This window comes from Tachysurus fulvidraco, chromosome 8 (genome assembly GCF_022655615.1).
Source record: "Tachysurus fulvidraco isolate hzauxx_2018 chromosome 8, HZAU_PFXX_2.0, whole genome shotgun sequence".
NCBI lineage: Eukaryota > Metazoa > Chordata > Actinopteri > Siluriformes > Bagridae > Tachysurus > Tachysurus fulvidraco.
Genome location: NC_062525.1, coordinates 9,180,423 through 9,203,073, shown reverse-complemented (window position 1 = coordinate 9,203,073; position 22,651 = coordinate 9,180,423). Strand labels below are relative to the sequence as shown.

Below are 22,651 nucleotides of genomic sequence, written 5' to 3'. Positions count from 1 at the left end.
GGCACTAGGGCTCACTGAATAGTTTGATAAGGATAAAACTAACAAATGATATGCTAAATCTTTTACTTCCCAGATCTCCATGCATTTGAAAGCCTCTCCACCACCACCACCACCACCACCAATAATAAAACTCGGGATTTCTTTAGGAAATAGTTTTAAGAACAGTGGTGCTCATCTCTAGTACAGTTTCAGAAATCTGGAGAATTAGTGAAGGTCTTCTGGTAAAACACTACTGTTTATTTAAAGTAGCAATAAAGCATCGACTAGAGTTGTGCCGGATCAATCTTATTTGAACTTTGAGCTCAAGTTCACCTTGGATAACAGGAGGTGGAAGAGTAGGCTGCAAGTCTCGGTTACAGAAGTCTGTGGAACAACATTCGATCGTCCTCCTTGTCTGAGCGTTTGGAGAATCCTGGGGTGAAATAAGCACTCGTCAAGTTATTCGTTACATTTTAAAATGGGACACATCGCTATTGAAAATAAAACGATGTAATACAAGGTCATGTTTATGGTTCAGAAATATGTATTTTGAACTAAATAATATCTGACAGATGCGTATTTAACTCATTTATGGAGTAAGATGTGGATCCTATTAAGGGTTTCACCTTGCACTGGAAGTGAGAGCCTTCATATTTCATACAGCCAGATGTGAGGACAGCTTCACCGTGCTCGTCTTCCTCGATGATGGCAAAGCACTGCCCGTTGGTCCTAATCAGATACACACACATCTAAGATGAGTACTGGCTTAGAGGAGTTATTCAGTGTTTGACAGAGAAGAAGAGGGGAGTGTGAATGGTTCCTTTAAAGCCAGTGGTGACTCACTCGCAGGTGTTGTTGGTGGCGTCCTCTGGGCAGTGACCTGAGCAGTAACAGCTGAGGAATCGGGCAGCGTCTTCTGGAGCAACGGTCGAGCCGTCCTCAGCCAGAGATTTCTTTGGCTCTCCATGTTTTACTCCCGTGCCATGGAGCACGTAGTCTGGATTCTGCCCGCCTACAAGTTTAAAGAAAAGGAGAAAAAAAAAAAAAGAAAGAAAAAAAGAGTTTTACACTTGATTTAGAGAAATAAGATTTTTAGACGGTTCACTCATGTTAGCCATACTGTGTTAGCATGCTAATAAACCGTGTTTCTGCTATTTAAAACAGACATGTTGAAAACTTCCATTTAAACACTGACTTAAATAAAGAAAATCAGGGCCACATTCTGAAAATGATCACGCCTGATATCCAAACTATTACAGGACTATGCCATATTAACCAGAGAACCCGTGTGGCATGCACATCATCTGTTAAACAAACATGAGGTTGTTCTGGTACATTCTGTCAGGATTGTTAACTAAACTGCTAAGAGTAGGACGTAAAACAAGAACACCAAAAAACAAAATAAATAATATTAAATTAATTGGGATCGCAAGGTTACAACTGGGATGTGGTAGTTTAGTGGTTCCGGCAATGGACCAGTGATCAGAATGTAGAGTTGGAATCATAGGTTCATCAAGCATCCACTGCTGGGCCCCTAAGCAAGGCCCTTAATCCTCAATTGCTTAATTGTATAAAAATGTAAGTTGCTCTGGATAAGTGTATCTGCCAAATGCTGTAAGTGTAAATAAATGAGATGTATTTAACTTTTTGAACATTGGTTGTATTTTTACTGACAGTAGATATGTTAAGATTTGAATCATATCTTGTATATTTCATAGAACTGTATCACATTACATTATAAAATAGAAAATGTCTTCTTTGTGTGAACTTTAGACACAATCTTTATAACCACCTAAACAAATCTGACTTCCCCCAAAAATTCCAGCTAATCATGTTTAAGACGCATGAAAAAGCAGCTCTTTATTTTGTCTTGATTGTGTCACAGGTTTTATGCACGGTTTGAACTGATCCGAGAGTGAACGCTACGATTAACCTGCAGACTAAACAAGTTAAATTGATTGTTATGGTAGATTTAGAGACTGACTCATCTCACCTCACTACAAGAGTCCAAGCTGACTCATTAACGACCAATCTCTTCTTTAATGGAACAAATCACACACACACACACACACACACATAGATATACAACACCTCTGTTGTAAGATGATAGAAAAGCACAAACCAGCAGACGTGTGGAGCGTAAAACATGCTAAAACCATAAGGAGGAGATCGTGTGATGGTGCTGCTGGCTAAGAAGAGAGAGTCATTAGCTCCCTCAACTAGCAATCGACATTTCCCTCTGCAGGACAATTAACCAGCACATAAATGTTTCCCTGATAGTGGAGCGCATATTCAATTACAGAGCAGAAAAACACTGAGAGAAGCTTTATCTAATACATGGCAGGCGGTACAGCATGACCAAAACAGACTCTCCGGCTGTGAGTAAGAGCCCAAGATAAAGACTAAAGCAGGGACACAGGGAAGGCAAGAGTCACCGATTTCTGAGAACTGTAACCCGATCTGTATATATGTGTGTGTGTGTCTTAAACAAGCAGTGTGCATACTCCCCAAGCACAAAGACTCCTGTGTTGAGAACTGTGGTTTCTCTTAAAGTCACGGTGCTGCTCCTCAGCCTGCAGGTCCAGACAGGCCTTCTGGAGGCCTCATCTCCGTCAAAATAAGCCCACGCTAAGGTTTACTCAAACTCCACATTCCTCCCCCAGAGTCCCGCTTCAGTGGCATACACCTCAATGCTTGCATGGACAGAAGATGAGAGAGCTATGAAATCACCCTATAAATCACAGCCGCACGTTCCCCTCGTGAAATTACCGGAATAGGCTGGAGGAGGAGGAGGAGGAAGGGGGAAGGAGAGGCAACCTTGGAGCATATACAGTAGGCAGATCCAGTCATGTATCAGTGCAGATAGTAGTCAGTGACACCTCGACATCTATCAGGCTGGGTGGAGTTGAGCTCGCTGATATACGGCGTGATATCCCGTCAGCCGTGTGGAGCCAGGCAGTCAGAACGCTTTCAACTCCAATACTGATATCAGCCGAGGGGGTGCGAAGGCAGGGGGAGCGACCAAACACGCTGATATGACCGAAAGGGTGAAGGGAGGAGTGGTAGGATTTTACGTGCACTTTGCTAAATAGGAAATGACCTCTGTGTCCCAAGGCTTTTGTTCTTTACTTCAGTCAGCATCTCATGTTCCAAAAATCAATGAGTCCACGACCGCCCTAACGAGCGCCTTCAACAGAAAAGAACATGATATAATGCCGTGTTCGAATGGAACCGAGAAACATGGGCTCCGACACGGGAACGTGATCGTACAGCACAATTTCAGTGGAACTGGATAAAATTGGTCAGAGCACTGTTGCTAGGCAACTGGGGAAATCTGACTACTGAACACAAGCTAGCTAATGAATGATGTAGCTAGAAACTACATGTCCAGGGTTTTATATGGACCACATGAAAATACGGCAACGATGCAAACCCGAGGGGAATATGAACATTTCTTACAGACGTGTCAGTAAATTACTAAGGAAATATACCGTCACGCTGTAATTGCGCTGATCGTTCGCGAGTTCCACCACGTTGAGAAACGTCAAAACTCATGAACTCTGAGCCGTCGGTGGAGTGAAAACCACTCGTGTGGAACCTTTTCTTGAACAAGGTTTATGACATTTCCACCAAAGCTCTGGGACCGTTCTTTTAAAGAATTTGTAGAACGCTCCTAAGTGAGAACGACGCGTTTCCTGGATGAGGTTTTATTTCACGTTTCCACCAGAGAGCAGAAATAATGACCATTAAAATAAATATACCTCTTGTTATGGAAACGTTTAGCAGTAACATTTTAAAATGTTAAACAACATTTTATTTAATTACGGTCACTAAAATGATCGAGTCATTTTCTTATACTCGTGTTTAACTTTAAATGATGTTCAGCTTGACTCAACCCCAACAGATTACAGTATTCAGTAATCTGAATACTTACAGAATTATATAACAGCAAAAAATAAGAATAAATAGAGATGATCAGATATAAGAACAATATTTAAAACAAAAATGGATATGATAAATATGTTACACATATTAAAAGTAAAGAATGCATAAACAGTACAAACCACCTATACACCACCAAAGGTACAGTATAAGGCTTGGGACCTAAAACCAGCCACAACAAAAATAATGTAGTAGAATCAAACATATAATGTAAAATGAAGGTTTTGAAGCTCTTGAAGGTTCTTTGTGGGTTATTTACTTTTGGAACCAGGTAATTGTGATCAACAGCTTCCTTCATAAAACACTATATGTATAAACAGATTTCCTTACAGTTTTGTGTAGACACACTCACACACCAAGACAATGTATGTAATATTACACACACAATATATATATATATATATATATATATATATATATATATATATATATATATAAACACACACACACACACACATACATACATATATATACACACATACATATATATATATATATATATATATGTGTGTGTATGTGTGTGTGTTATATTTGCTATATAAATATATAATAATAATAATAATAATAATAATAATAATAATAATAATAATAATAATAATAATAATAATAATAGTTTGTAATAATAATATTACAAACACACGCACAGACACATTAGTGTCTGAAATCCGTCCAAGACATTTGCTGGGTGCCAGGGATATAAAATAGGGTTTGCTTAGGGTTTGATTTTTACAGTTGAGAAATGTTTGTTTGATACCACGGTGGAAAGCGTCCCTCAGCTTCTCCATTAAGCTGAGCATAAAATACACATGTTGAAAGCGTTTAATTTTACATCTTTGATCAGTTCGCAGTTTAGGCCAGGCGCCGCTGCTGTTAAACAGAGCCCTGAACGATAATGGAGGAGGAAGCCGGTAATGTAAACACTGCCTGATGGAAAAAAAAATAAAACGTCCTCCTGTGAGATGAGAGTCCACACTCTGGAGTCCCTCAGAGATCACGCTCACAGAGGCCTGTTTTCTGTCGTCCTCCCCTCCCATCTCTCCCTCCCATCTCTGCAAGAGAGCACTAAATTTAAGGAAGGAATGCGAGTGGTGGGGCCATGATACTGGCTAGATTTAAGCAAACCCGTAAAAGTCGGTCCAATCTGTCACAAAGTGTTCGGCTTGCCTACGGTGATGACTACAAAACTGGGGTTGGGGGGGATGGAAACAAATAAGGTGCAGGTTGGACTGCACATTAGCCTCTAAATCAGAGCACATGCAGCTTGGTGAGTGAGCTCCACCGAGGGACTTCGGCAGCTCAAATTACTGCACCAACCAAAGCCGGCCTCCGATCCCTATCCAATCTATTCGCTCTTTCTGCTCCTCCCATGAAAAAGAGCTGCAGTGTCTCCCTGCTCCTACATGTGTGCTTAATTCTGGCTGGCCGTCACAGCGGAGTCTGAGGTCTGGCAGTGCTCAGGCAGTAATGAGTCCCTCTGACCACATTCTCCCAGCCGGCAGACTTCTCTTAAAGAGACAGCAGCCATAAAATGCTTCGGTCGCCTTTGCTCTCTGAAGATGGCTTAAAGCACAGATTCAACACTTTAAAACAAAATTAGAAGTGAGTGTGAGTCATGTGGTGGAACAAAGTGAAGTCTAACAACTCGGTTATCATGCAGATTATTTATGTCCAGATAGGAGCTACCTGGGAATCAATGTTTACAGTTTGCAACAGCTCTAGCACATCTGGGGTTTAACCCCCATAAATAGGAGGGCACTGCAGGCAGCTTGGAGAGGCCTGTGCAAAGCTCACAAGAGCCCAGAGCAAGATGCAAGCTGGGATATGCTGAGAATGCAGACATGAAGGAGTGGAAAATTCACACCTTGATAAACAGGATATGCTAGCTGGCTTACAGTTGTTGTCTGACTAACAGGCCAGTGTGAGGAATTCATCTAAACCGCAGTGAATACCAGAATAATCAGAATTAACTATATAAACAATTAAAGAAAGCTTCTCTATAAGAGTATCAATGCTTTGATTTTTTTTTTTTCAACAAACTAACTTTCTCAGAACCAAAGGAAAGTCTGAGCAGGAAATGATGCAAGACCTCAGCCAAGTCTCTAGGTCTATAATCAAGGCAGAGCTCGTTCTAACTGTGCCTCTACAGTAAGCTACAGCTGTGGAGAAACCCAAATCCTCCGCTACAACAAGTCCACGGCCGAGGATTTGTTCTCCAAAAACAATAAATACAATCTGCTAAATAAATAGAGGGCATTTTTTAGTAAAATCAGAGGTCCGTGTTGTGTGATGCATAAAGAAAGATCTATAATGCAGTTAAGCATTTGCTGCACAACACACTTAATGAACACTTACACTTTCTCTAACGGCTCGATGAGAAAGTCTACGATGATTAAACAAAAGCAGACCAAACTCCAAATTGGATAGTTAACACTAGCGGCTTAACAATAAATCACAGTGCCTGTAATGGTCAGAGGTTTTCAAGACATGGCCTCGGGTTTCAGAAGAAAGTCTCCAACACTTAATAATCCTTTGCTATTAAAGGACTAGCTTGTTAAAAGAGAATGAAGGAGGGAAAAAGGAGAGCATGTGGAAAACAAGTGCCTGCCTGAGACAGACTCGTAAAGTGGACTGGATTCATTAAAGTGGGTTTCTAATGGGTTGCGAGACACCTCCTGAACCAACGTCCCTACAACCACACGGCTTTTTCTACAACACACATACAATAGCTGGGTCTTGTTAATTGCTTTCTGTCAGCGTATGAATATAATTTCCGGAGAGCAGTGAGAATTTTGTGTGCTTAGTCGAGAATAATGACTGTCACACAGCATCATACAGGAAATGGTTAAAGTGTTGGGGAAACGCAGATCACCAACAATGGACTCGACAAGCTTCCTGTAGTATGGCCTGGGCGGCTGGCCCAACACAGGCGCGAGGGATAGGGGGATGGAGGGCGATGGAGGAGGTAAGGATGAACAAGCGCTCGCAGGACAGAAGTGATGGAAAACAGCAGGGTCAGCACCACAGAGAGATCCCAGCCATCCAAATATTAAACAAGGGCTGTGCTAAAGAAATGACCGAAATGAGAAAGAGCAAAATAGTAAAAGTGGTGAGCCACAGCAGACATGCAATTCTTAGCATACGGCCCGTGTGATTTTACTGCACTGGCCCACAATACGAATAAAAATGGCTTCATTTAGTCGGTGTGCCTTAGTAGGTCTAAACTTAAGCTTTGTGTCGTCGAAAATGTTTTACATACTATCAGCATCTCTTTGAACATTTTTAGAGCAACAGTTACAAAAGAAAATATCACCATTCAGCCGAATTTTACAACCCTGACCCCTCCTCCTCATAACACGACTCCCTCTTGCTGTTTAAAATGAACCTCTGCCGTGACCGAGGTGGTTGCCCTTTGTTTTAATGGCTCTGGCCATATTTTCAGTTTATGAGCACAAAGGAATTGCTTCCAGCGCCTGTTTCTGCACCCATCCCAGGGTAGAGATAGAAATAGCAACATGGACGACATATTTTAGGCTGTCGGTGACCGCTCTGAACGGTCACATGACTCAAGACGGCACAGAGGACTGGTCACGCTGAACCAATATATCTACAGCAACTTCGTGAAGGAAAACACTCGGCCGCTCGCCCTTGAAGGACAAAACAAAACAAACCAACAGAAACTTATCACAACCTGTGTGTGAATTATAATCCTGTTAAACAGAACTAATGAGACTGTGAGCAAAGCTGACTGATGGCTCTCAAATTTACTTTCCCAGTCAAACGCTAGTCCTCCTGATCTTTTCCTGTGGCTAAGAATAGCCGCTGTTTAAGACGGCAGGAAATTGTACCCCAAAATAGCGTCTTTTAGAAACCAACAGCCCTACAAAAAAAAAAAAAAAAACATAAGTTCTGCTTATGATGATGAGTAACACTCCAAATACAAAGAAATGACTAGCTAACTGCCTAGAATTGCAAAATGAACAAGAAATGTCACCGTTTCCACATAAATATAGATATATAGTAGATTGTTCCTGTTTTTAAGAGCTTAGTCAAACAACTGCCCTGTTAAAGTGCTTTTAACGATAACACACCGTATTATCTGTAGAAATACAATCAGCTCAATTCACCTTCACACAATCTGCTACATCTACAGATATATGCTGCTTTCAACCCTCAACTACCGGCGACTGCAAACAAAGAGTGCTATGCTAAACGTCTCTCCGTACATCTAACCACACTTTTTGCTTCGCACACAATGTTCCAACCTCCTCTAATTGCCCGACAAGCACCAAACCTTTCATGCAGAGCCAAATGGTCCTCACTGGGAGACCAATGGCTCATTCACACCTAACCAACAGGGGATGAGAGAAATGCGGATTATCACGCTACATCTCGCAGGCCATAGATTTGTGTTGATTTGTTATTTGTCATGCAAGACAGTGAACAGGTACAACCTGGGAGTCAAGACCGTTTTTTTTTTGTTAGGTTAAGGGGTTTTACATTTAATTATTAGGGCTTGAGACTAAAACACATTAAGTATATGGAATATTAAATTCTATTATAAATATTATGATAAGTTATGACATGTTTTCTGAGATATCCCAGGTATTATTTTATTAAAAAAAAAAAAAAAAAAAAAAAAAAAAAAAACAGCAGTCCATATTCAGTCTTTCACATAAAGGGAAAAAGGACACACAATATAATCAGATGCGAGTTCTGTCCCCATAGAGAACTTTGAGTCTTACCTTCTGTTTGACTGCTGAGAAGGAAGACGCCAAAGACTGCAAAGAAGACTGCGCTTGTCTTCATGGTGGCAGTCAGAGGATGAGAGGCTGCAGTGGGTTCGGTGCTGTAGAGTGATGGTGTGGAGGGATGTGTCTCAGGATGCAGACAGCGGGGCAGCAAGGCAGAGTGGTGAGGACTTCAAAGCCTGATCATGGATACCTCCTGGTTAAAACCCTACAAAATTCAAAGAGCACAACTAATTAGTCAGCGCAGGCATAAGAATCCTGTAATTACGTGGCATGAACAAAAAATATATATATATATATATTTTTTGTACATTTAAGCAAATGAAGCCATTTTTCTTTACTCTGTCCTATCCTATGTTTTCCTTCTGCTGGAGATTGACCCAAGAGCTGTGATCACTGAGTGTATTATACAATGGCTGGCACTGGGCCCTAGTCAGCATTAATAATAATAATAATAATAATAATAATAATAATAATAATAATAATAATAATAATAATAATAATAATTTTAGCTCCTTCATAGCAATCTCTGTGCAATAACTTGCTCCCCAGGGCAGATTAGAGCTCCGGGGAGCCAAGTCTAATAAGCTGCTTTCTGTCACTTTTCATTTATCCAAGGGGGAGAAAGGGCCCCGACCTGCGCCCTACTTTTCACACTTCTAAGGTAAGGGGAAACTAAACTAAAGGAGAGGCTTTGGCGGCTTAAGCGGGACCCATAAAAATGCTGCCTCGTTCCAGAGGGAAGAGCAGTCGTAGCTATACCCTGGCCTCCAGCCAGACAGCAGCAATAAAGCGTTTACAAAAGTAATACATTTTAATTTAAAAAAGTCTGTGCAAAAAAAGTTTAGTACTTTCAGGATTCAGTACTTATTCTCATTTTTTGAAATGACTTGGATGACTGAGAACTTTAGGTCTGAAAATTCACAAGCTAATCTTCTGAAAATTGCAAACAAGCCAAAACACCAGGGCTTGGATAAGATTTGAGGCACATGGCAGTACAGGGACAAAAAGAAGGAGGGTCTGGGGCAGTGAACATGCTAGTGCCTGGGGATGAGTTTGTGGCTTTGTGAGAGAAGACGGTTACATCACACTCACACAAGGCCCCCTGACACTCATAATTCCGTCTATAAACAAGAGCTTCCTCTACACACGATCGCACAGAGCGTGCTTAACACACAAACCACGCTCTGGACTCCACAGCAACCCTCGTCCCACTCCAAGAGCTTCGGACTGGCACGTTAACAGACACATCCATAAAAGTTTACTAAACAAACTCTAAGCTTGACCGCTCTCCTCCCTGACACGAACCAATATTATAATTAACTAATATGTAAAATAAAATGCTTTATCATGCATTTGATCCATAGAGGAACACTGAACTCCTTTAGCTTTATCTTTAGCTATATAACATATTTCCAAATCAAAGTCACATTAATAAGTGATCCACCAGATGCATCTGAACAGGATGTTAATTAACCTCACCAATGTTGCAGCTATGCAGAATTCATTAGAAAGTTTGTGTTCTTTACTTTGGCGTTACATCGGTAGAGAGATTTATTAATGTGTGTGGGCATCATGTAGAATCTCTGACCTTCATAGCAAATCACTGAGGAACCGGAAGAGGATTCGGGGAAAGGAATTCGCCAAAGTTATCAATCATGCAAAACTTAGAAGAGTGTGGGGGAAGAGTGTGTTGGTCTGAGAAGAAATCTGATACAGAAATCTGAGCAGCAGTGTGGACCCAAACAGTCTGAGAACATCCAAACAGTCTGAACTATACAATTTTACCACTTTCCACTACATCTGGCTCTGCCGCCTGCCTCACAATCTGAGTAAACCCAATTGCAAACAAGGCATATGTGGCCTGTGTATGTGTGTGTGTGTGTTCCCTCTTGCCCCCCCAGCAGGCAATGAAGCACCTCGACTGCCTCTCAAGGCCTCAGGGAAGCGCAGACTTCTCGGCTCCACTCGCATTGTTTGCTTGGCTGCTCCTGTGCCTCGTTCCAGGCTGGATTAGCATAAGAATAATGAGCACTCCCCCTTCCAGCCCTCCTGCTATACTCCTCCTCCTCTCCTCCCTTCATCTATCATTCCCTGCTGGCTGTAGCCCCTCCAAAACCTCAGTTATGTTTGGTTGCTAGAGACACTGGCTCTCTCATATCCACAGTGCGTCTTTGGCTTATATCTGAGACTTATCAAACATTTGTTTGTCTCACCAGAGACAGCAGCCAAATACCGTGATGCGGAATCACCTGAATCTAACAACTGGGATCATTTATACTTGAATTTTGAGTAACAGTTGGTCTAAGGTATTGGAATAAAGGAAGAATTTACAGTCGATTTCAGAACTATTGGCAACCTTTAAGAGAATGGGGAACAATTACTAAATATACTTTGAAATCAAATAACAGTAAAAACTACTCAGCTTCCCTGACAAAGAAAAGAAAAGGAGGGAAAGACGCACTTCTCTAACATGCATGACAGGGCACTCTAGGAATAAAAGAAGAAGTCATAGTAATGAAACACTGAACAAAGATGACGGTTAAACAGGACGTTCAGCACTTTGACCAGATCCTGTTTTCCCATGGCTCAAACATCCCTTTTTTATCCATCACCCCAAAAGACAAGTAGTAATGAACTCCATTCAAGTCAGTCAGGAAATTTTAGATTTTATTTCATTCCTGGGGTTACAAATCTGTTCCACATGACACAAGATGCTTGGAAAAGTTGCATCAGAAAGTCCTTCCTAAAGTAAATATCCACATCGTACCTATATACTGCTTCCTATTTCATTTACTACATATGGTATTCATTTTTGTCAGTTTTCCTTCTGCACACCGAGAATGAACAAAGAATTCCAGGAAGAAAATAAAACATCTCGTTAAAACATATTAGCATGCAATTAAAAAAAAAAACAACAACAATATTTTATATATATATTATAAAAATATAAATAATAAAAAAATGTATACAATTATACATATAAAATAAAGCTCAAAGAATTTATATTTATAGTTAGATATATATAGCAGCCTTTAGTTCATTTTCTGTCAGATCAGAGATCACTTCCTCTCAGGGTTCTGCAGGTGCAATTATTCTGCTAACAAGAAGGTTTAGAATATAAATCAAGGCTGAGGTCATGTGTAGAAAAAACAATTCTAATACAATGTGTGAATGTGTGGCTGAGACTCGCACCTCCAGACTGACCTCCAGCAGTTCCTGGGAAACTTGTGCAAAGACTCTTGTGGATTTGCTGGCTGGAGAGTCTCAGGCTAGCCTGTAATTACTTCAAGCAGCTGAAAATAAGGCAGCGCTTTAGAAGACCCACATGCTCCGACACATTCCAAGAAAAAACAAACAACTGTGTTATCTGGACCAGGCTCAAGTCATCACACACAGGATCGCACACAAGGCTTCAATGCTACACATGACTCGTGGTCCTTAGCGAAAGGGACGACTGGCCAACATCCATGTTTCGGTTCTCATGAATTTCCCACACTGGTACAAAACGGCTACCAGCAGAACAAAAACCAGTCATCTGTACAATCTACAACAACCCTAGAAGCAGAATTTTTCATTTCAATTGGAATCCTCGACCCAAAATAACGTTACAAAACATTCCGAGAAAGCCAGTAGAAATTTAACAACCTCGGTTTTTTCATGAAAGCATGTGTGCTGACAAAAACTTGAGAGCTTCACTGTCTGGATCAGCTGCTTATCATTACTGGAACACCACATCTCTGAGGACTTCATACGCCATAACCAAAGGCATTCCTCTCCAGAGGTCTGTTTTACTTCAGAACACACTTTTCTGTACCTGGGAAAGATCAAGCCTTCTCCATAATGTGGGCCTTTTTAACGAGAGCGAATTCCTGCCTGCCAAGTCACTGATTCAAATGAATACAGACCTGCGAAAGCCGTTCTGAAAGCATTCGGGGGAACAACGTCCTCATTCACATGCGCTCCTCGTGAATATAAAGAGACATGACGTAGGGCACGTTAACGGATGTTAAAACACTGAGCACCGTGTTTAAGTGGTGCAAGTTGAAAGACAGGATGCCATATTAACTAAGGCACAAAAAAGTGCTTCGAGCAGGTAGTCGGATTGACTCTGTCACGCCTCGCAAAAAGGCCTTAATGGATTCACGAGGAGGTTCTTCTCTTACAGATCGCTTTCACACTCGGCAGAATTTGTGCTGCCACACTGTCTGCGCAGCCACTTTTCCATGGGCTTACAAATCTAGATGTCTGCCACACTGTGTTTAAAAGCATGCCTCATTCCCCCGCCCTTATCCATACAGACGGAGGAGACATGCTTTGCTACTGTTGGAGATCTGTTTTCTTATCGCTTGGGGTGGGGTGGGGGAGGGATAGTTGTTTTGCTTTTTCCTGTGAAATTGAGCTCATCTGGTGCCACTGTTCGCGCCACTCGCTTTCACAAGGCATTCGGGCCCGACACTGGTGGGGAGAGGCATTTTCCATTACCTGCCTGTGCATTCCGAGGGGGACAGATGATAAAGAGGTCTTATCTTGTGTAGCAAACCTTCCTTCTTACAAAGTATTTCCTGGTTTGCAGAGCAAAACAGACATTATTATAGTTGGGTGTTAACTGCAGCTAGCACCAGGAAGTAAAAGGATGCTTCGGGTCGCCTTTTCCCCCCCTGACGCCTAGGTGCTGGTCGCTGGATCCATCACCATGACAGCTTAAGCGCTACATGAATATTACTAAAACATCATTAGACATTAGGAATAATTAAAAAAAAAAAAGAAAAGAATGAATGCTGGTGTTGCATGTAATCACCTACAAACTCTTTTTGCTTTGTATATTTATTCATAACCATTTCAGCTGCTTCATCCATGTCAGGGATCTACAGCACTACAATCACACCTACTATACATATATCCAGTGTTCTATAGATGTGGGGGGAAAACGAGAACCAGGAGAAATCCCTCACTTATGTTCAGGATCGAACCAGGAACCCTGGAATGGTTATGCATCAACCGTACCCACTTCACCGCTGTGTCACCCAGTGGTGTGGACAGACAACATATTTTGCTGTACGGTGGCCAATCGTCACTCATAGGGTTGTAAAACCATCTTTTTTACATTCATGCAGGTTCTAAACATGAGCTGGTTGCGTAATAGATTAGTTGGGACACCGGTGGAAATGCAGGTTGAAACCAGCTCTGAATATATAGAAAAATATATAGACTCCTCAAAGCTTGCTCACCAGTCACAACAAAAACATTAACATGTTATTGTTTATTAACAATAACAATATATTGGGAATCCCGAACACAGCTATCCATGTATTGACCGGTAAACGTTCTCAATCTTTACAGAAAGAGGACAGTGCTGACTTTTTTTTTTTTGAGGGGATGTGCATTTTAGAAAGTGCTACAAAAACTCAGCAGTTGCAACTTTACAGCCTTAAGCCTAGGCTGTCTAATTGAAGCAGCGTGAGGGCTGTAAAAGTGTAGATTTTACGCATGTTCTCAAGCCATCAGCCTCCTCAACGCCACAATGTCTTCAAAGACCAAACATGACGTCTGGTTTGTTTGATCCTACATCCAAGGGCACAGCTACACTGAAGCTCCGCCTGCCTCCATGATTTCATGTTCATGTTTACCAGCGGTGGGCAGAGCTGATATCTAGACGGTGGAGAGAGCCTTACGTGAAAAACGACAGATTCATTTTAATCGCAAACAAGAGAAAAGCCATTTTTCTCCCATACATCAATGTAAAAAAGAGAATCTTTACAAATCTGTGGATCAAAAATTTCCCGGTTAAGCTTTCTTTGTGTGGTCTGTGAAACTACATAAACTGTAAAACTGGAAATGACTGGAAGAGTGTGTATGGCTTATGAATGCAGGAGTGTGAGGCAGCATGGCAGCATGTTTGTGCTGCAACCACAGTAACAGCAAGGCTGAAGAAACACACTGGAAAACTTCTGAACTGCCCACAGGCGAGGACCCTGTTTAAAGTCTTGCAGATCACACAACCTCGTTCAGCTCCACGTCCTTTGCAAACATGTGGCTGCAATTTAGTGGAACAGCCCCTCCCCCAGGTCGCCATCTCACCAGTGCCGTGTAAACATCCCTGAGCCGCACGGCTCACTGAACCGCACACCATTGGGCCAGACTGATCCTCGTCTTTTAAGCCAAAACCTAAACTTTCACTCGAGGCCAATCAAATCTAAGGTCTGCAAATTGGCCAACCTCTACGGCAGTAAGAGAAGAGCGAATACTCTATTCGGCTCGGCATGGAGGTGCACGCTCAAACGCATATTCCTCACTGAGATTGAGGGGTGGGCTGTTAACATGCAGCAGTGCTGGGGGCAGTGGGGGTTTGATAGAAGGCTGTGTGGTGATGTGGACTCTGACAGAGCAATCAAGCTTGGGTAATCAGAAGACAGGAAACCCGCTGATTGCTCAGATAGGTTTCTGCAGGGTTAGGGGTCACATGCTCAGGCTCACAAAGGTAAAAAAAAAAATAAAAAAGTAGAGCAGTCAGCAAGCGGGCCTACAAATAGTTCCATGTCAGAGAGTCACGTTGACAAACTGACACATAATTAGTTTATTGGATGTGGAAAAAGCGAAGCAGGTCCAGCTACATTCTGTGCTTCACTCTAAATAAATGTAAGGGATGATCCTACCTGAGAAGGGAGCCAGTGCGACAAGGCATGATGTTTCAGCGAACAGGGGCTGGATAGATTCATGAGTGCTGATTGACAAGATGTCAAACGTTGAGGGGATTTCCAGCAGCAGCACCACCAGCGCGCCCACAGTCCCTCAATGTTACTGCAAAGATGATTCGGAAGAATACAGAAACGGTTATGTACTGAAATTAAAACACGATCGAAATAAAATCAGTTACAGCAAAACTATTAGTACTAACAAATACCTTTACATGTATTTCAGCACCCCCCCCCCCCCCGAACCTTTTGGAAGTACATTAAAAGACGTTTAACCCAAAAAGTGATGGCATTTGTAAAAACACACCTATAACCTTTAAGAGCCCTTGTACATTGGAAATAAAATACCAAACACTAATAGCCAGCAAAAGGTTTCATGATCCACCTTCAGTATTTGCTGATGTTTCTGATTTACAATGGAGCTCGGCCACATGGACGGGGAAAAGAGAGGGAGAGAGAGAGAGAGAGAGAGAGAGAGGTTTCAGTTTACAGAATATTGAGTTAGAGCCTGTGCTTATAGTTGCACCCGGTCAATGCAGATACACAGCTTGGATTCATACTAAAAGCTGCTTGGCACAATAACCATTACTATGTTATGAGCATTCGGTTTGGTGAGGCGTGTAATTGGCTCCTCGAAAACTGTGAGTTTCAATTTTACTGCAACATTAATACCTTCATTATTGCCAACCCGACTTCTTGTTCTTCACAAAAATATATATATAAATAAATAAATAAATAAAAAAGACAAAAATTGCTGAAAGTTGCAAATTACATTAAGATGATCTGACACTTCTTTCCTCACTCAAGAGGAAGACCGCAGCCAGTTTTCCGAAGGCCCCTAAACTAAGTTGTGTGTGCTCACGTGGAATTTCACAGTTTATTTTTTTACTTTAATGAGCAGGCCACCCAGCAGAAACCATTTAATGTTCCAATAAGATATTTAGTCTTTCAGACACACACACACTGACACACACAGCAGAAACTGTACTTCAGCATGTGAACCACAGCAGAGAAACCTTTACTCGATAACAGTGGACTGAAAATCAAGACTTTGTTGAATGTTACTTTTTTTTTTTTTTTTTAACTGGGGGCAGAAAGACAGCAGGAACATGAGTAAATGCTGAAGGAAGCACAAGTCAAATGTTTGAAGATGCCCTAGGCACAGTTAATTCCAAAGGGTTTAGTAAAGCCAACAGAAACGCATGTGGGTGTAGGAAAAGCAGCTGGGGTGAATGTGATCAAAGCAAACGATTAAGCATATCTGATTGAAATTAAAGCCCATGAAATGAGAAGGCTAGCGCGGCTTATAGGGGCAGAGGCTCTCTGTTTGGGGACGACTGGGGGTGGGGTGTGTGGTGGTGGTGGTGGAAACAGACATCTCATCCTGTTTGAAAGAGAATTTCCATTAGATTCAGAAAGATGTTAGTGTCTAGTGTTATTAATGTTCTGTCACACCACATAGCTGCTTATAATCAAATCAGAAGAAATGGATTCGTTTTCTAGATTCGGGAAAAGGTTCCAGATGTGACATATGGGACGTTTTTATTAATGGGTTCATTTAAGCCCATTATAGGTTCTATAGCAACTCCACACAATTTATATTTAATAAGAAGATAAAGTGTTCTGTAAACAACAAATAACACAATGGCAAATATGGCAATATTTTCTGTAAAAATACCTTAAAAAAAGATGTCATTGACCTTTTTGTAACACAACAAACCTTTTTATTAACTTTAAGAAAGAAATTGAGACAGAGGCTGGTAAGAGAATGAGGAACTAATCTATTTTATGGGTGATCTACAAATAAACCATAGACTCTCACAACAGACATCTTTATAAACTAAAATATAGACATTTCTACACATGAGTCCAATTATATAGTAATCACTATAGACTATAATAGACATTAGAGCAAGTCCCTTAATCCTCTCTGCTTCTCTGTATCATGGCTGACTCTCAACCGCCAAAGTCAGGATATGCAAAGAAAGAATTCCATGAATATGTGACAAAATAAAGGCTTCTAATCTATAATAGTCTATAGCATAGAATAGACCACGATACAGACTTTAGTCATCTCTATAAACCTTGCTGTAGATTATAAGACCTCACTATAGACTAAAATAGGCCTCACTATAGATTATAAAACCTGACTATAGACTATAAGACCTGACTATAGACTATAATATGCCTCACTATAGATTATAAGACCTGACTATAGACTATAAGCCCTGACTATAAACTATAATATGCCTCACTCTAGACTATAATAGACACCACAATAGACTTTAACAGACATCACAATAGACTATCAATAGACTTTAACAGACGACATCACAATAGACTATAGACTCTATATACTACAATAGACATCACAATATATACATCTCTACAGACTAGAAGTCATAAAGGGCTTCTTCCTGCAGGCCATCCTCAACATGTCCACCATACAGATTCCTCCATAAAGTCACTCTGCACTTGTCTGGCAGCTCCTCAAACTGTTACTACATTTAACACAACTGCACATTTTGCACATCTATTTGAGCACATTCCTAGTACAGATACTATTTATTTATACTTATAATCTCTGAGTCATATTTTACATGTAGTTGTGCATGCACCCAGTAGGCCAGAACACCACAGAACCGTGTTTGAAACAAATAACATATTGAAAACATTTAAGTGTCACATTTACACATAAAGTTCAAATTTGTAACATTTGGCAAACGGGTGATATGACGAATGATCCACGTCAGTCACAGTTAGCCTCATGTTGGGTCATGTCACACCACTCCTGTGTGGATTATAGTCTATAAAACAGCACAGCTTACTGTGTGTTATGCCTTACTCAATGCCTTGTCTCTTGGAGCTAACGTACATTTTTAAACCAGAGTTGTTAAAAAATAATACTGCTGATTTTTATTATTATTGGTTAATAAATAGTAGGCCAAAGACACAAACCCTACATAAATTACACTAAGTGACTACACTAATATCATGAATAAATGCTTTTTGGTGCAGGACTACATAAAAATGTCAGCGTCTTGTGATGTCACCGAGGTCACATAAGATGAAACAGAGAAGCTGATGAAAAGTGTTAATAATGAAACTCTTGCTCTTCTGATCAGAGTAATGCTAGTTTACAGTCTGAAGTACAGCAGCTATTCATACTCCCAAAGCTATTCACAAAGCAGTTTGTCAGACATCAGGCTTTAAATTAGTCTTACATCTCAGAGTACAAAATAAAGCGAAATAGAAAAAGAAATAAACCTGAATGTGATCAGATCATATCATATCAACGGTTTAATGCCAAGGGACAAAGTTGAAGACTTTCTGTGATATGAGTGAAAGCTGCCCTGTATGTTTACCAGCATTTTACCGGTTGCTCATTTGTATACGAACGATCCACTCTGTAGGCATCTGTTATTTACAGGGAAGACAAACAGTCAACTGTCTACTAAATAAATGTACAAGGAGGGAAATGGAACGAGGAGGGACAAGCTAATGTAACAGAACGCGAGGGTTTTTTTATTACTAAAGTAAAGTAAGTCAACATGGCGCTTCGTGCTGAAGTGAGTCCTAATCTGTGCAATTTTGTAGTCTCAGTAGTGTAGAGTGGTGTGTTCACATCTAGAACTCCAACATGGTGAAGTGCATGATACCCTGATGATGCACTTATTCTCCTGAAAATCAAAGTGTTTAATGTTGGACACTTCATGCACTAAACCCTCATGGCTCTGATTACTGTACGTAGAAGAGGGGCGGAGCTACCGGGTGCTGACTCTGGACAAAAACTATTTTTTCAAGATGGCTGATGACACGCCAGTGAACAAGACATCAAACAAAACTTATATAAATGAAGATTTTAGTAAGTCACTAAAAGTAAAGTAAAAGCTAGCATTTTTTAGTAATTTACCATCGACTGGAAAACCGCTTATATTTAGTATTATACTCAGGTTAGTAAAAAAAAAAAGCTTCAGTCTTACGTTAGAGGTATTTATTTCTCTAGATATTAACCGTCTAAAATTCATATACTACCGTAGAGCATAGTGTAAGTGTATAGTGTGTAGAATGTCAACAGGGATAAAACTACTAAAGACTGCAGGGAAACGGGGAAGAGAATTTTAGAAAAATATACCATTTAACTTTTTCAAAGTCTCAAATATCACACACAGTTTAATGGATTAGGCCTTTTTCCACTACAGTGTGTGTGTGTGTGTGTGTGTGTGTGTGTGTGTGTGTGTGTGTGTGTGCGGTCTACTAGATGGTATACAGAACAGTATCCATCTTTGTACTCACTAAACAGGGCAAATACCAACAAAATTTTAAAAATAACCTTAATAGCACACTTAGGAGCCGCTTTGCTAACTTTGCACTTGTTTACACAGAGAACCGCCTAACTTCACATGACGAGTGACAGTTACTTTGCAACAGTTACACTACGGCTTTCCCACATATTACACGTGTTTGGGACGAGTAAATAAAAACACTGTACAATAACGTATTACTGAGACACAAAGGCATACATACTGCACTGAAAAGAGGAGACCAAGTACTTTTTTTTTTTTTTTGGAAAATAATTAGAAATATCTCTCTGAATTAACTGTTGTATATGCTTCAGACTCGCGGCTAATCCGCAGTGAGCATGTCTTGATGACTTAGTGCAGCAAACCAAGTCCACACTGAAACTTAAAGCAGATGTGGTTCCTCTGTAAAGAGACAGACTAGCAGATGGACTAGTGGATGGAGCATGTACGTCATGAAGCCAGTGACTGTTGTGAGACTTTCACATATTAATACAGACACAATGACACCATCAGTGTCCTTCTCTTTAAAATTATTGCCTCCAATATGCACATTTCACACCTTCTGCTATTATATCGAGAGCCAAATGGGACTGCAGGCCTTTAGTTACAATTTACACGTCTGATGAACAGTGAATATAGAGCAGAGTCCCAAACGCAGACCAAGGGCCAAACATCAACATGCCAAAATTTTTTGTTGACACTGTTGGCTCTGTTGTTCTTACTGGCAATCCTGATCCACATCTGGAGTTTAGTAAAGCTGTTTTGTGACAATGTTCTATTGTTAAACCGGCAGACGAGTGAAACTACACAAGAGCTGAACAGACTGCCCTTCTGTTCGTGAAACCCAATTACCGATCAACAGAAATCGATGCTTTTTAACTTTTCACTAAATTTAATTTGGAAGCAAAATTTACTCTATTTACCAAATGTACATTTTTACCTCGGTGGAACCCATCTAGCAACACTACTTCTGTATAAACGCACTGTAGACAAGACCAGGGGTGGGTTTGTAATAGGGTCCAAGCATGGCTCACAACGAGTCCATGTACTTTATACATTCTCAAGCTGTCACAAACCAAGCTAAAATAATATGTACTGCTGAAACAACGGACCAACCGGGTGAACAACCCTTCCTTTAGCTGGCCTGAACAGATGGCCTTACAGTGATGCAAAGTGAAAGCTAAGAATAAGAATTAGCTTATTGTGCGATAGTTGATAGCTACCATGTCCATAGAATGAACGTTAAAAAACACTTAACGAGAAAAGAGAAAAAGACAGGTAGAGGAAATCAAATACCTGGACTGAACCATTACATCGACCAGGCAATTGAGGCAATGACAAAGTATCACTGTGTACGAACAGTCTTACTATTCTGGGAATAATCTGAATAAAACCACGAAAACAAAGCAATGCTATTGAATTTAACAGCCCTCTTTTCTCTCTCTCTCTCTCCTTCTTTCAGGTTTTTTTTTATACCTTTTCTTCTATCCTCAGAGCTCCTGAAAAGAGGTGTTCTTTGGTTGCCAGACCCACACAAGTCATTTGTAGACTCAGTGCTCATTAAGATCTGCTGATAACATTCAGTGAGAAAAAAACTTGCCGAGCCAGGAAGTGCATGCCTGGCTCAGCAGTAAAAAGGGAAGTAAACAGGTAGGCTATTGCTGCGACAGGCGATAAAATCTCGCTAGACACTGTTTCAGCCTACATTCATTGCCGCTACCGTAGCCTTCCTTTGGCTTTTCAAAACCATGTCTTGTGTCAGCCAAGGGCCGGATTACAAAGGAAAAGCTCTCAAAGTGGACAGGGGAATACACAAACGAGCGCGCGCACGCACACACCACGCGGCTACATCTTAAAACTGAAAATAGATTACTATGTGGTTAATTGAAAAAGGTTGGGTAAAATACTGTAACCAGTCTACTGAAAGTTTACAAACAGCTTTGTTAAAGTGAGGCTGAATAACTAGCATATTGCTTTCTCCTGTCCTTCAGCACATAGCACGAAGTCTGAGGCAGAAACCTGACTCTTGTGCCTCAATCACCCCCCACCCCCAAACCCCAAAGCAGCACTACACTCTTCCTGGTGAAAGCTTGAGGGGTCGGAGAGGAGCCTCGGCTCTTTTGTTAAAAACGAAGCATACAGGCAAGATGTTCAAACTGAACTTTCTAGATAAACTGGAGGCAAATCTGAACGTTCCTTTAAAAAAATGGACTCATCACACAATTTACAATCACTAACAAAGGTGTTAAAAGGGCAGTGTCTAAACTGTTTACAATCCTACTTAATGGAAATTACATGCCTGTAAAACAGAGGAAATGATATCTGCACTCCATCTGCCCACAAGTTCGCTAGTAACAGCAGACTCGCCCCGAATACACAATCAAAACCACAGCCACCCTTAATAAAAATTTGATTTATTAATATGCCTGTTTGACTCCAATAAATATCCAGATTACTGCACAAGCATGAATAAGGAGGCCAAAATCTTAATAGCGTACAAAATAATGCTGGGTGTAAATTTTTTTCACAGTTAAAAAAAAAGTTCTGATTTAAACCAAACACACAGCAAGCTGAAGAGATATAGGTGGAGAAGGAGGAATTCCCACTGTTAACCGCGGGACAGTTGCGATTCTGTTCACACACAATGACGTCCTCAATGATAATTATTTGGAGAGCAGACGGCTTCACACAATCTTAACCGCACATGCGATGGAGTGATAAAACCTTCAAAAGAGACGCCGCAACAGGGAGCTGAGAGTTAAAGCCACAGTTCATATACAATATGATAAACACACACACACACACACACATGCACCTCAGTCATAAAACCTTGACATACTACATTCCTGTCTGAAACTTTCCCTCAGATGCTATTAAGAACCTGCATTTTAAACATACAGAAAAGTAAATTGGCTTGATGCTTCCTGCAACAAACTCTTACAACCATGCTGATTAGCTAGAGGCTCAAAAAAAGGTCTTCCAG

The 22,651-nt window shown here is 40.8% G+C and overlaps 1 protein-coding gene across 3 annotated transcripts in view; it reads right to left on the bottom strand.

The window, feature by feature from the left end:
* Positions 1–22,651, bottom strand: part of bmpr1ab (bone morphogenetic protein receptor, type IAb) — a 34,434-nt gene that overhangs the window by 7,431 nt on the left and 4,352 nt on the right. For 2 of the 3 annotated variants that reach the window (XM_027163099.2, XM_027163097.2), the window contains exons 2-6: positions 15,326–15,470; positions 8,664–8,877; positions 823–991; positions 606–708; positions 313–412 (exon numbers count right to left, since the gene is read on the bottom strand). In XM_027163099.2, coding sequence (XP_027018900.1) covers positions 313–412; positions 606–708; positions 823–991; positions 8,664–8,727 — 436 coding nt within the window. In that variant the 5' untranslated portion in view covers positions 8,728–8,877; positions 15,326–15,470. The remainder of the gene's footprint in view (positions 1–312; positions 413–605; positions 709–822; positions 992–8,663; positions 8,878–15,325; positions 15,471–22,651) is intronic. The other variant, XM_047817441.1, reaches the window with a different exon arrangement.